The following is a 15,043-nucleotide window of genomic DNA, read 5'->3' as shown; positions in this document are numbered from 1 at the left end:
GTCATCGGCTCAATTCCCAATCCAGAGACCGTTCCTAGGCCGACATCCCCAGTGCAGCACTAAGGAGGGAGGGCTGGGCAGTACTGTCTGAGATGCTATTGTTCAATGGGCATTCCCCTCGGGACTCTGGGACAATGGCCATCCCTTGATATATGTAAAAATAACAAAAAGATGACTTGGTTATTCCCACATTGTTTACAGTGTGAAAATTACTGGGATGAAGGAAGAAAAATTAAACAAGTTCAGTCCATAACCACTGGGGTTTAGAAAAAGGAGGTGATGATCTTAATGAAACATCAGACGGTCCAGAGATGCCTGACTAGGCAGAGGGTATTCCCCACTTGTTGGAGAGATCAAAACTAGAGAATAAGAGACCTCCCTTTTAAGACAGAGATCATACAGTCATACAGCATGGAAACAGACCCTTCGGTCCAACCAGTCCATGCTGACCATGTTCCCAAACTAAACTAGTCTCATCACCTGCCTGCTCCTGGCCCATATCCCTCCAAACCTTTCCTATCCATGAATTTATCCAAATGCCTTTTAATCTTTGTAATTGTTCCCACATCCATCACTTCCTCAGGAAGTTCATTCCACACATGAACCGCCCTCTGTGTTTAAAAAATTGCCCCTTGTGTCTTTTTTAAAATCTTTCTCCTCTAAAATGTGCCCCCTAGTTTAAAATTTCCCACCCCAGGGAAAAGACACCTATCATTCACCCTATCCATGTCCCTCATGATTTTATAAGCCTCTATAAAGGTTACCCCTCAACCTTCTACACTCCAGTGAAAAAAATGCCCAGCCCATCCAGCCCCTCCTCAGATTGTTTAATATCAATCTCAGACTAACAAATTCTCCACCGCTGGGTCTTTAAGTTTATTCGAGAATAACTTGGATAGATGCCTGACAGACAGAGGGTTATGGTGGGCAGACAGGAAGGTGCAGTGACAGCACAACTAGTGCAGCAGGCTTGATGGGCTGAATGGCCTTTCCTGCCCACGTTTCCTACAGTAACGGCACTGACTCTTCGAAACAAGTACTTCACCGGCTGTCAAAGGCTTCTGGAAATCCCAAGGTAGGAAAAGGTGCTACTGAAATGCAGTTCCTTCATTATTGTAAGAGATAGACTGTCAACGTACTTCATCTTCTCCATCATCTGGTTCTTGTCATTCAGGTCATGGTCCAGCTTCTTGCGAAGATCTTCATTTTCTTTACGGAGCTGTTCACAAAGGGTCTGGGAGGGGAGGGAGAGAAAGAGAGAGAGAAAGAGAGAAAGAAAGAGAAAGAGAGAATGAGACAAAAGAGAGAGAAAGACAGAAAGAGAAAGAAAGAAAAAGAGAAAGAGAAAGAAAGAGAAAGAGACAGAGAGAAAGAGAGAGAAAGAGAAAGAAATAGAGAGACAGAAAGAGACAGAGAGAAAGAGAGAGAAAAGAGAGAGAGAGAAAGAGAGAGAAAGAAAGATAGAGAAAGAAAGAAAAAGAAAGAGAGAAAGAAAGAAAGAAAGAAAAAGAAAGAAAGAGAGAGAGAGAAAGACAGAAAAAGAGAAAGAAAAAGTGAGGGAAAGAGAGAGAAAGAGAGAGAGACAGAGAGAGAGAGAGAGAGAGAAAGGAAGAAAGAGAAAGAGAGAGAGAAAGTGAAAGAAAAAGAAAGAGAAAGAAAGAGAGAGAAAGAAAGAGAGAAAGAAAGAGAGAGAGAGAGAGAGAGAAAGAGAGAGAGAGAGAGAGAGAGAAAGAGAGAGAGAAAGAGTGAGAAAGAAAGAGAGAAAGCGAGAAAGAAAGAGAGAAAGCAAGAGACAGGAAAGGAGAACGCGAGAGGGACAGAGAGCGAGAGAGAGAGAGCGACACAGAGCGTGTGAGAGAGAGAGAGACACACACAGAGCGAGAAAGAGAGAGACACACAGAGCGAGTGAGAGAGAGACAGACTGAATCGCAATCCAATTTATCCCTCTGCAGCACCCCCTACAACACTCTCTGTATTTATATAGCACCTTCTGCTTCTAAAGCAAACACTCCCTTCTGATAAGATTTAACAGCAACCTGTATTCATATAGTACCTTTACCAGAGTAAGATGTCTCATGGCGCTAACAAGGGCAATCCTCAAATGCACTTTAATACCAAGCAGCACAGGAAGATACAAGGGAGTGGACTTGGAAGGAGACACAGAGAATGAAAGCACGAGAGATCTCTCTAACTAATCAAAGCCCCAGGACAGAAAGGTGTGACATACTGCCCCCTACCTGCAGGATGGTAGTCTTGTACTCATTCTTCTGCACTTTTGAAGAGAGACGATTGAAGTCCACAGCCATTCGGCCCAGGTGGGCTAGCAGCTCCTTCCTGTTGGTTTCCTCAGCAAACAGGCACAGTGAATTCTCCAGACGCTGCAAATGAACAGAGACGTTTCCATCTTCAATCGCCAACTTCTGCAGCACCTCCTAATCCAGAGACAGAGGGCATAAAGACACAATCAGTCACCACAACTGCCGTGCAGCAATGTATTTGTATATCACCCTTTAACCCAGTAACACATGACAGGGACAACTTAATATACCAGAGTCACAGAGATGCACAGCACAGAAACAGACCCTTTGGTCCAACTCATCCATGCTGACCAGACATTCTGAATTAATCTAGTCCCATTTGCCAGCAGTTCATCTATATCCCTCAAAACCCTTCCTATTCATGTACCCATCCAGATGCCTTTTAAATGTTGTAATTGTACCAGCCTCCACCACTTCCTCTGGCAACTCATTCCATACACGTACCACCCTCTGTGTGAAAAGGTTGCCCCTTAGGTCCCTTTTATATCTTTCCCCTCTCAGCCTAAACCTATGCCCTCTAGTTCTGGACTCCCCGACCCCAGGGAAAAGACTTTGTCTATTTACACTATCCGTGCCCCTCGTGATATTATAAACCTCTAAAAGGTCACCCCTCAGCCTCCAACGCTCCAATCCGCATTCGGCGATATCGAGACAAGACTGACTTTTAAAAAAGGGGCTTACAGAAAGAAAAGTGAGGTCGGGGGAGATTATGGATCAAATTCAGGAATTTTTGGCTTCAGCAGCTCAGACGCGGCTGCTTATGGGGAGGTGATGGAGGTCAGGGATATGCAAGAGGCTGGAATTGGAAGAACTCTGAGGTGGGAGAGTCGGATGGGGTTTTTATTTAGTTGAGGTGGGGGCTGTGGAGGGACAAGGTCAGGGAGGGATTTGGAAACAACAATAAGAACGAGAAGGAAAAAAAAAATGTGAGGCACTGCCAGAGCCGAGGCCAGTGTAGACCAGAAAGACAGAGCAAGGGAAATGGTAAACAGGACTTGGTTGGATTTTGAGGTTGGCACGGTGGCTCAGTGGTTAGCACTGCTACCTCACAGCACCAGGAACCCAGGGTTCGATTCCAGCCTCGGGCGACTGACTGTGTGGAGTTTGCATGTTCTCCCTGTGTCTGTGTGGGTTTCCTCCAGGTGCTCCAGTTTCCTTCCACAATCCAAAGCTGTGCAGGTTAGGTGGATTGGCCATGAGAAATAGTGTTCAGGGATAGGTAGGTTAACCAATGGGAAATGCAGGATTACAGAGATTGGTGGGTCTGGATGCAATGCCCTCTCTCTAGGATTGGAGTAGACTCAGTGGGCTGAATGGCCAGTAGGGATTCTATGGTTGTGATTGTAAGCAGCAGATGAGTCGACGTTTTTGTCGGGCGGTCATGTACAATTGCAACAAACTGGCCCGTTTTTTTCTCCCTGGTCTCCCCCCTCTTCCAAGTCTGTCCCTGATGGCTGTTTTCACGCCTTCATTCTCAGTGTGAAGATGTTCCTGTGATTGTTTTTTATTAACCGTTACACAGGCATCCGATTCCCAAAGACCACACATTAACAGGCCGTCCATTATCCTGACCGGAATCAACGTGACTTGTCTCAATTAGAATGAGGGCACAGGAAACTCTGAAACAGTAGGCCATTCGAGCCTGCTGTATCATTCAGTATGATCACTGCTGATTGGCTAACTCAGTATTCAATTTCTCCACATAAGCTTTGATCCCTGCATCTAACTCCTCCTTAAAAACATTCAATGTTTGGCCTCAACCTCTTTCTGTGGCAGAGAATCCCACAGACTCCCCACTCTCTGGGTGAAGATATTTCTCCTCATCTCAGTCCTGATGGGCCAATCCCTTGAACAGTCACGCCTGGTTCTGGACTTCCCAATTATCGGAAACACCCCTCCCACCTTTACCTTATCTGGTATTGTGAGACTTTTATAGGTTTCGATGAAATTCCCTCTCATTCGTCTAAATTCCAGTGAGTGTAGCCCTAACCGACCCAGTCTCTTCATACGTCAGGGCTGCCATCCCAGGAATCAGTGTGGGAAACCCTCATTGCATTCCCTCCATTGCCAGGACATCCATCCTCATCTGAGGAGACCAAAACTGCACACGCAGCTGTACCTCCACGTCAACCTGTTCTAACTGCGTTCGGAGTTACATTAGACCGTATGAAAAAGGAATGCGAGTAGGCCATTCAGCCCTCCAGTCTGCTCCGCTCTTTGATAGGATCATGGCTGATTCAACACTCCCCAAGTCCACTCTCCGGCCCTTTCCCCACAGCCCTCGATTCCCCCACAGGTCCTGAATCACTCTATCCCAGCCTTACATCCACACAAGAATTGGGCCCCCACAGCTCTCTCTATGGCAAGGAGTTCCAAAGACTTTGAACCCTCTCAGAGAAGAGATTCCTCCTCATCTCAGTCTTAAATTGGCGACCCTTTATTCTGAGACAGTGCCCTGACCTGAGCCAATGGGTTCAAATCTCAATGTGACAGGCGTTGAAATTCAGTCACATCTGGAAGATAAAAAGCTGGTCTCATTGTGATCATGTAATCATTGTCGATTGTTGTGAAAACCCATCTGGTTCTTTAGGGAAGGAAATCTGCCGGGCTTACCCGGTCTGACTAAAGTGACTCCAGATTCACAGCAATGATTCTTGACTGTCCTCTGAAATAGCTCGCAACATCACGTGTTTCTAGGACAATTCAGGTTAGTCAGCTACATCCATGTCCCATATAGGAATGGGACAGAGAATAAAGAGGCTGCAGGTTATATGGAGCTATGGAAAGGGAAATATGGAGCTATGAGGGAGCAACTGGCCAAAGTTCAATGGTTCAATACCTTAACAGGGAAGACCGTGGAGGAACAATGGCGGATATTTCTGTGTATAATGCAGAAGATGCAGGATCAGTTCATTCCTAAAAGGAAGAAAGATCCCAGGAGGAGACATGGGCGGCCGTGGCTGACGAGGGAAGTAAAGAAACATATAAGGTTAAAAGAGAAAAAGTATAACTTAGCAAAGATAAGCGGGAAAACGGAGGACTGGGAAGCTTTTAAAGAACAACAGAGGATTAGTAAGAAGGAAATACGCAGAGAAAAAATGAGGTACGAAGGTAAACTGGCCAAGAATATAAAGGAGGATAGTAAAAGCTTTTTTAGGTATGTCCAAGGCAAAAAAATGGTTAGGACAAAAATTGGGCCCTTGAAGACAGAAGCAGGGGAATATATTACTGGGAACGAAGAAATGGCAGAGGAATTAAATGGGTACTTCAGATCTGTGTTCACTGGGGAAGACACAAGCAATCTCCCTGAGGTAACAGTGGCTGAAGGACCTGAACTTAAGGGAATTTCTATTTGCCAGGATTTGGTGTTGGAGAGACTGTTAGGTCTGAAGGTTGATAAGTCTCCGGGACCTGATGGCCTGCATCCCAGGGTACTGAAGGAGGTGGCTCGGGAAATCGTGGATGCGCTGGTGATTATTTTCCAGAGTTCAATAGAATCGGGGTCGGTTCCTGAGGATTGGAGGGCGGCTAATGTTGTGCCACTTTTTAAGAAGGGTGGGCGGGAGAAAGCAGGAAATTATAGACCAGTTAGTCTGACCTCAGTGGTGGGAAAGATGCTGGAGTCTATTATAAAGGATGAAATTACGGCACATCTGGATAATAGTAACAGGATAGGACAGAGTCAGCATGGATTTATGAAGGGGAAATCATGCTTGACTAATGTTCTTGAATTTTTTGAGGATGTAACTCGGAAGATGGACGAGGGAGATCCAGTGGATGTAGTGTACCTGGACTTTCAGAAAGCTTTTGATAAAGTCCCACACAAGAGGTTAGTGAGTAAAATTAGGGCGCACGGGATTGGGGGCAAAGTACTAGATTGGATAGAGAATTGGTTGGCTAATAGGAAACAAAGGGTAGTGATTAACGGCTCCATTTCGAAATGGCCGGCAGTGACCAGTGGGGTACCGCAGGGATCCGTGCTGGGACCGCAGCTTTTTACAATATATGTAAATGATATAGAAGATGGTATCAGCAATAACATTAGCAAATTTGCTGATGACACAAAGCTAGGTGGTAGGGTGAAATCTGATGAGGGTGTTAGGGGATTACAGGGTGACCTGGACAAGTTAGGTGAGTGGGCAGATGCATGGCAGATGCAGTTTAATGTGGATAAATGTCTGGTTATCCACTTTGGTGGCAAGAACAGGAAGGCAGATTACTACCTCAATGGTATCAAATTAGGTAAAGGGGCTGTTCAGAGAGATCTGGGTGTTCTTGTCCACCAGTCAATGAAGGCAAGCATGCAGGTACAGCAGGTCGTGAAGAAGGCTAATAGCATGCTGGCCTTCATAACAAGAGGGATTGAGTATAGAAGCAAAGAGGTGCTTCTGCAGCTGTACAGGGCCCTGGTGAGACCACACCTGGAGTACTGTGTACAGTTCTGGTCTCCAAATTTGAGGAAAGACATTCTGGCTATTGAGGGAGTGCAGCGTAGGTTCACGAGGTCAATTCCTGGAATGGCAGGATTACCTTACACGGAAAGACTGAAGCGACTGGGCTTGTATACCCTTGAGTTTAGAAGACTGAGAGGGGATCTGATTGAAACGTATAGGATTATGAAAGGACTGGACACTCTGGCAGGAGGGAACATATTTCCGTTGATGGGGGAGTGCCGAACCAGAGGACACAACTTAAAAATACAGGGTAGACCATTTAGGACAGAGATGAGGAGAAACTACTTCACCCAGAGAGTGGTGGCTGTGTGGAATGCTCTGCCCCAGAGGGCAGTGGAGGCCTAGTCTCTGGATTCATTTAAGAAAGAATTGGATAGAGCTCTTAAAGATAGTGGAGTCAAGGGGTATGGAGATAAGGCTGGAACAGGATACTGATTAGGAATGATCAGCCATGATCATATTCAATGGCGGTGCAGGCTCGAAGGGCAGAATGGCCTACTCCTGCATCTATTGTCTATTGTCTATTGTTAATGTCTTGGCTAAACAATGGCACCTCCTGACAGTGCTGCACTTCTTCAGTACTGTGTTATGGACCCGGCCAGAACCCCCTCAAAATATTTTAAGGTGGTAGCCTAGACCCTCACTTTTTCTTATTTTAAAGGTAGATGTGAGGTGGATGTTCCAGGTGGGATGCAGCTGGTCAAACCACTCGGCTTTAAGCAAAACAGAATTTATTTAAACATTACAGTCGCAACCCAAAAAAAACCGCAGAATTTAGAACAACTATTAGAAACCCCAACCGACTTGATATAGCAACTGCACTAAAGAGCTTTTCCAATTCCCGCAACATTCCATAGAGACACCCCTTGGCAAAAAGGTAAATTCAAACACAGGTTCAAACATTACAGGCACAGTACAGGCCCTTCAGCCCTCAAAGAGGCAGGAGAGATTGCAGAGAGAAAAGCCAGTCAGGAATCATCTGCTGAAGCCTACAACGGTGCTGTGTGCTCTACGTTTTGTCTTTTATATAAATGATTTGGACACGAGCATGAGAGATACAGTTAGTAAGTTTGCAGATGACACCAAAATTGGAGGGGTAGTGGACAGCGAAGAGGGTTACCTCAGATTACAACAGGATCTTGAACAGATGGGCCAATGGGCTGAGAAGTGGCAGATGGAGTTTAATTTAGATAGATGCGAGGTGTTACATCTTGGGAAAGCAAATCTTAGCAGGACTTATACACTTAATGGTAAGGTCCGTGGGAGTGTTACTGAACAAAGAGACCTTGGAGTGCAGGTTCATAGCTCCTTGAAAGTGGAGTCGCAGGTAGATAGGATAGTGAAGAAGGCATTTGTATTGCTTTCCTTTATTGGTCAGAGTATTGAGTACAGGAGTTGGGAGGTCATGTTGCGGCTGTGCAGGACATTGGTTAGGCCACTGTTGGAATATTGGTCTCCTTCCTATCGGAAAGATGTTGTGAAACTTGAAAAGGGTTCAAAAAAGATTTACAAGGATATTGCCAGGGTTGGAGGATTTGTGCTATAGGGACAAGCTGAACAGGCTGGGGCTAAGGAGTGACCTTATAGAGGTTTACAAAATTATGAGGGGCATGGATAGGATAAATAGGCAAAGTCTTTTCGCTGGGGTCGGGGAGTCCAGAACTAGAGGACATAGGTTTAGGGTGAGAGGGGAAAGATATAAAAGAGACCGAAGGGGCAACTTTTTCACACAGAGGGTGGTGAGTGTATAGAATGAGCTGCTAGAGGATGGTACAATTGCAACATTTAAGAGGCATTTGGATGGGTATATGAATGGGAAGGGTTTGGAGGGATATGGGCCGGGTGCTGGCAGGTGGGACTAGATTGGGTTGGGATATCTGGTCAGCGTGGACGGGTTGGACCGAAGGGTCTGTCTCCATGCTGTACATCTCTATGACCTTTCTGCACTGCAGCAGCTTCTCACTGTTACAGGTAAACCCAACTGGAAATGACCTGAACTGAGAGAACTAACCACTCCCCTGCCATTGTTAAACTAGTCACCAGCCCAGACATATCGGCACCTCTGCCTTTATGATCTTTCTTGAAAGAACCAAGGACAAAGTTACTTTCTTAAAGTGACAGCAGTGTCACAACTGCCGCTGTGGATGAGCCTAGAACCCGCTCAGCAGCAGTACCTACATCAGTCAAAGACCCAGCCAAAGCTTCAACACTGAGAATGGCTTTTCACAACATGTTCCCTCTCAATATCTGACAAAAATAAACACAAAATTCACAAAAATGCACCGACTTTGGACACATCGCAATTGAGACACATCCGCTTTAAACTTTAAATTTGCGGCTGGAATCAAGTTCTATAAATACTCCAATAACTTCCCCCTCACAGGGAGAACTGCGAATGAAATCACTTCTAAATAACTGCCGCAGGGAGGTCCCTTTAAGAGTCTGGTTGATACCCCCAGCATCCCCACCCCAGTTACTTCATCCTGGAGTTTTGTGTGACCCAGTGTGTAACACACTCACTCATTAACAGTGAATACCATGACTCATCAATTACGCAAACACAAAGTTCCCAGAATTGACCCAGACTCATTCCAACCGACAATAAACGGTGTTGGCAGCACTGAGTTACAAGGAGAGATTGGATCAGTTAGGATCATATTCACTGGCATTTAGAAGATTGAAGGGGAATCTCAGAAACCTATAAAATTACAAAAGTGGGAATAGGAGTAGGCCAGATTAGAGTGGAGCTGGAAAAGCACAGCAGGTCAGGCAGCATCCGAGGACGGGGAAAATCAACATTTCGGGCAAAAGCCTTTTTTTCAGGAATCCTGATGAAGGGTTTTTGCCCGAAACATCGATTTTCCTGCTCCTCGGATGCTGCCTTACCTGCTGTGCTTTTCCAGCACCACACTCCCGACTTTGATCTCCAGCACCTGCAGTCCTCACTTTCTCCTAGACGGAGGTAAATACAGAAAGGGTATTCCTGATGACTGAGGCGTCCCGAACCAGGAGGGTCACGGTCCAAGGTAATGGGCGTAGGCCATTTCAGACTGAGATGAGGAGAAACCCAGAGAGTGGGGAGCGTATGGAATTCCCTCTCTCAGAAAACAGTTGAGGCCAAAACATTGAATGTTTTCAAGAAGGAGTTAGTCAGAGTTCTTACAGCTAAAGGGATCAAAGGGTATGGGGGGGAGAAAGCAGGTCCGCGGACGGAGTTATAGAGCCTTGGAGCTGTACAGCACGGAAAATGACTCTTCAGTCCAACTCGTCCATGCCAACCAGTTATCCTAAATTAATCTAGTCCCATTTGCTCGTACATCCTTCTAAACCCTTCCCACTCATTTGGATCACACAGTAGCTCAGTGGTTAGCACTGTTGCCTCACAGCACCAGGGACCTGGGTTCATTTCCGGCCTCGGGCCACTGTCTGCGGAGTTTGCACATTCTCCCCGTGTCTGCTCGGGTTTCCTCCACAATCCAAAGGTGCGCAGGTTAGGTGAACTGACTGTGTTAAAATTGCCCATAGTGTTGAGGGATGTGTGGGTCAGGTGCATTAGTCAGGAGAAATGTACAGGAATGGATCTAGGTGGGACAGTCTTTGGAGGGTCGGTGTGGACTTGTTGGGCCGAATGGCCTGTTTCCACACTGTAAAGCTTCTTTTGAATAGTGGAGGAGGCTCGAAGGGCCTTCGCCTGCTCCTACTTTCTTTGGTTTCTCCGTTCTCTGAATCGATTGCTTAGATACAACGGAGGAAAATAGACTGAATGAATTTGCTTTTCTACCACATCTTTCCTGAGCTGAGGTGGCAGAGACTGTGGGATTGAACGGTGCTATCCAGGAGGCAATGGTGGATTCCTGCAGTGCATCCTCGAGCCAGTACACACTGCTGCGACTGAGTGCTGGTGGGTGGATGGGAGGTCGGACAATGCTGATGGGAGTGGTGCCAATCCAGCAGCTGATGGGACCGAGACTCAAGAGAGGGAGAAAAAAACATGGTTGATGTTACACCCTAGTGAGAAGTGAGATTGCATACTACCTCAGCTAGCACCTTCCAAACCCACAACCACTTCCATCTGGAAGCTCAAGGGCAGCACATTTGCAGTACACCACCCCCTGCAAATCCCTCTTCAAGCCACTCACCATCCTGACTTGCAAATATACTGGCGTAAATTCATTGGATCAAAATCCTGGCATTCCCTCCCTCAGGGCATTGTGGGTCAACATGTAGACTGCAGCGGTTCAGGAAGGCAGCTCATCACCACCTTCTGAAGGCTGCGCATATAAATGAGGCGGTGTAGGCCATTCAGTCCATTGAACCTTCTCTGCTATCCAGTAAGATCATGGCTGTCTTGATCACTCAACCTTTTTGCCTATGCCAGACAACCTTTCACCTACTTAGACGCCAAGAATCTACCTACCTCTATTGTAAAAACTTGCAAAAGGCTCTGCATCCACCACTTTCTGGGGAAAGGAGAGAGCCAACCCTCTGAGAAAAGGTTTCTCCACAGCCCCATCTTAAACGGACGACTCCTTGTTTTTGAACAGTGACCTATAGTTCTAGATTCTTTCCACACCCACCCTGTCAGGAACCCACCGAATCCTTTGCGTTTCAATCAAGTCACTGCTTCCTCAGGAGCCTAAGGAAATTCAGCACATCCACAACACGGTGGCACAGTGGTTAGCACTGCTGCCTCACAGCGCCAGAGACCCGGGTTCAATTCCTGCCTCAGGCGACTGACTGTGTGGAGTTTGTACATTCTCCCCGTGTCTGCGTGGGTTTCCTCCGGGTGCTCCGGTTTCCTCCCACAGTCCAAAGATGTGCAGGTCAGGTGAATTGGCCATGCTAAATTGCCCGTAGTGTTAGGTAAGGGGTCTGGGTGGGTTGTGCTTCGGCGGGGCGGTGTGGACTTGTTGGGCTGAAGGGCCTGTTTCCACACTGTAAGTAATCTAATCTAACCCTTATCAGTTTTTATACATGTACCGTAGAAAGCGTCCTATCCAGATACATCACAGCTGGGTACGGCAACTGCTGTGCACAAGAACGTAAAAAACTACAGAGAGTTGTGAACACAGCCCAGTCCATCACACAAACCAACCTTCCATCCATTGACTCCATCTGAAGTTCCCATTGCTTCGGGAAAGCAGCCAACATCAAAGACCCCTCCCACCCTGGGTACACTCTTCCACCCTCTTCCATCAGGCAGAAAATACAAAAGTTTGAAAACATATCAACAGATTCAAGAGCAGCTTCTTCCCTGCTATTATCAGACGTATGAAGGGACTTCTCATACAGAGTGGATCTTCCTCTGCACCTTCTCTGTAGCTGCAAGACTATATTCTGCATTCTGTCCTATCACCCTGATGTACTGACATGAGGTCTGATTTGTCTGGATAGCACACAAAACAACACTTTTCACTGTATATCGGAACATGTGACAACAATAAATCAAATGAAATCTTACTGCCCGGGACACAAAAAGACCCCAATCCCGTGAAAGGACAGGGAGGGAAATACCATAGTCACTCACCTCTGCCTGTTCTCCACTTGTATCTTTTTTGTCTTCTGCACTCACGACTTCAAACTCAGAGGACGAACCCTTCGAAACGAAACAGAATGACGACAAACTCTTACCCATCGCTTAAAAAAGCAAAACCATTGGACGGAAAATTAGCCGCTCAATCCGCCTTGTGGGAAGGTCAGAGGTCAGAGAGTTTGACGCTGCTTCTGTCACACGTGAAGCAGCTCCCGGTAGAACAATCCGCGCACACATTCACAAAAAAAAAAGGGAGGGGCCGTTTGGTCCATCGTGTCCGTACTTTAACAATAGGATAGGAGTGGCAGCCAGCCATTCAGCCCCTCAGTACTGCTCCATCATTCAATACCATCCTGTACTTTCAAACTCAACAGCACTTTCCCACCAATTCCCCACATCCTTTGAGACATTTAAATGCCCAAAATGGACTTGAACCTTGAACGTACTTGACCAGCAGTCACAGAAACCTGGGGGGCGGGGGTGCTATTCAGCCCCTCAACATATCGATGCCATTTTAGATCGTGGATGATGATCTAACCTCAATGCCGTGTTTCTGTGCTATCACCTTTTCCTTTGATATCCAAAAGAAATCCATCAATCTCTGTCCTGTTCAAAGATTGAACTTCCGTATCCATTGGAATTTCAAAGAATTCCAAAGATGTCCCACCCTCTGAGTGAGGAAATTCCTCCTCATCTCAGTCCTCAAGGCGTGTGCCTTATTTTTGAGGCTGCATCCCATTATTCTGGGCCCCACTGCCAGAGAAAACAACATTTCTGCGTCCACCCCATTTACGCAAATTATTCAAAACTCGGCCCATCGAGCCTGCTCCACCACTCAATAAGATCACAGTGGATCTGGTCTCAGATGTTGGGGATCACAGATCAAACCCCAGCATCTGTTTGGGGCTGATCCCTTTAAGGAGCAGTGCATTATAGAGTCTGTTCTCCCCCACTACAACGTTGCTCAGCATCGAGTTGTAAAGACTGAACGTCATTAATAAATGAAGCAAAAAAAACCAAACAGACGGGAGGAAAGTCTTTCTCACAGTGAGTGGTTGGGGCCTGGAAGACCCTGCCCGAGTGTGGCGAAGGCAGGTTTGACTGAAACATTCAGAAGGGAATGTAGTCACTGATTTGAAAAGGATTGCACAGGGTTACTGAGAGAAGACAGCACAGTGGCACTGGGTCAGATGGTCAGCACTGATACGATGGGCTGAATGGCCTCTTTCAGCATTGTAACAATTCTGTGGCTCACCAGTAACAGAAACCTACAAGTGAATCCAAGGGCTAATATACAAAGAGATATACTGCTCAGGTTGTAGAAGACTCTGGTCAGACTGCAATGGGAATATTGTAAGCAGTTTTGGGCCCCATATCTAAGGGAGGATGTGCTGACTTTGGGGGGGGTCCAGAGGACGTTTACAACAAAGATCTCCAGGATGAAGGGCTTGTCATAGGAGGAGCGGTTGAGGAAACTGGGTTTTTCACCAATGGGGTTCAAAAGGATGTGAGGAAATCTAACTGAAACTTACAGAATACTGAGAGGCCTGGATAGAGTGGACATGGAGAAGATGTTTCCATGAGTAAGAGAGACTAGGACCAGAGGGCACAGCCTCAGTGAAGGGAGGACCTTTTGAACTGGGATGAGAAGGAATTTCTTCAGCCAGACGGTGGGGAATCGGTGGAACTCATTGCCACAGAGGGCTGTGGAGGCTGAGTTATTGAGTGTATTTAAGACAGAGATAGATCGGTTCTTGATTGGTAACGGGATCAAGGGTTATGGAGAGAAAGCAGGAGAATGGGGTTGGGAAACATCACTGATGATCGAATGGTGCAGCAGACTGGCTGGGCTGAATGGCTTGATTCTGCTCCAGTGTCTTGTGGCTCTGTTCTCCTTGACTTGCAGGTGGACAGATTGCATCATAAACTGATCCCATCTGTCCCCATAATGTAACTGTTTACAGCTCCAGTGGTAGTGTCCTCATCCCTGGACCAGGAGGTTCAGGTTCAAGTCCCAACTGCTCCAGACATGTGTAATAGCATCTCTGAGCAGGACAGTTAGAAATATAGGAACAGCTCTTTCTGGGGTCTGAGGGGAGGCAACAAAGTCTTCAGTCTCTAAGCCAGGACCATCATTCACTGAAGGGACAGAGGGTTACAATACTGGGGAGGCGATGGCATAGAGGTATTATCACTGGACGGTTAATCCAGAGACCCAGGTAATGTTCTGGGGGGTGTAGGTTCACAGCAGGTGGTGGAATTTGAATTCAGTGAAAGTCAGGAATTAAGAGTGAATCTATTGTTGGAAAAGCCCATCTGGTTCACTCATGCCCTTTAGCAACGGAAACTGCCATCCTTACCTGGTCTGGTCTCAACATGACTATGGACCTTCAGCAATGAATTGGCTGTGCTAAATTGCTCATAGCGTTCAGGTACGTGTGGGTTAGGTATATTAGTCAGGGGTAAATGTAGAGTAATTGGGTAGGCAAATGGGTCTGGGTGGGTTACTCTTCGGAGGGTCGGTGTGGACCTGTAGGGCCAAATGGCCTGTTTCCACACTGTAGGGGAACCTATGACTTCTGTGAGGACTCTTAGCTGCCCTCTGCGCAATTAGGGATGGGCAATAAATGCTGGCCTAGCCAGTGACATCCTCAATTCATTTTTTAAAAATCAGAACCTCAGCACAGATTGGGAGTATAAGACAGCAAGCGGGAGGGGTCAGGGAGCCAGTGAATGAG

The 15,043-nt window shown here is 46.6% G+C and overlaps 1 protein-coding gene across 7 annotated transcripts in view; it reads right to left on the bottom strand.

Annotated features, from left to right (window-relative positions):
• Positions 1–15,043, bottom strand: part of tnip1 (TNFAIP3 interacting protein 1) — a 111,327-nt gene that overhangs the window by 38,095 nt on the left and 58,189 nt on the right. For all 7 annotated transcript variants that reach the window (XM_072590300.1, XM_072590301.1, XM_072590296.1 and 4 more), the window contains 3 exons: positions 12,300–12,368; positions 2,238–2,432; positions 1,140–1,234 (listed from right to left, as the gene is read on the bottom strand). In XM_072590300.1, coding sequence (XP_072446401.1) covers positions 1,140–1,234; positions 2,238–2,432; positions 12,300–12,368 — 359 coding nt within the window. The remainder of the gene's footprint in view (positions 1–1,139; positions 1,235–2,237; positions 2,433–12,299; positions 12,369–15,043) is intronic.

Source organism: Chiloscyllium punctatum, chromosome 20 (assembly GCF_047496795.1).
Source record: "Chiloscyllium punctatum isolate Juve2018m chromosome 20, sChiPun1.3, whole genome shotgun sequence".
Classification (NCBI taxonomy): Eukaryota; Metazoa; Chordata; class Chondrichthyes; order Orectolobiformes; family Hemiscylliidae; genus Chiloscyllium; species Chiloscyllium punctatum.
The sequence above is the reverse complement of the archived record's forward strand: the minus strand, read 5'-3'. Positions and strand labels throughout refer to the sequence as shown.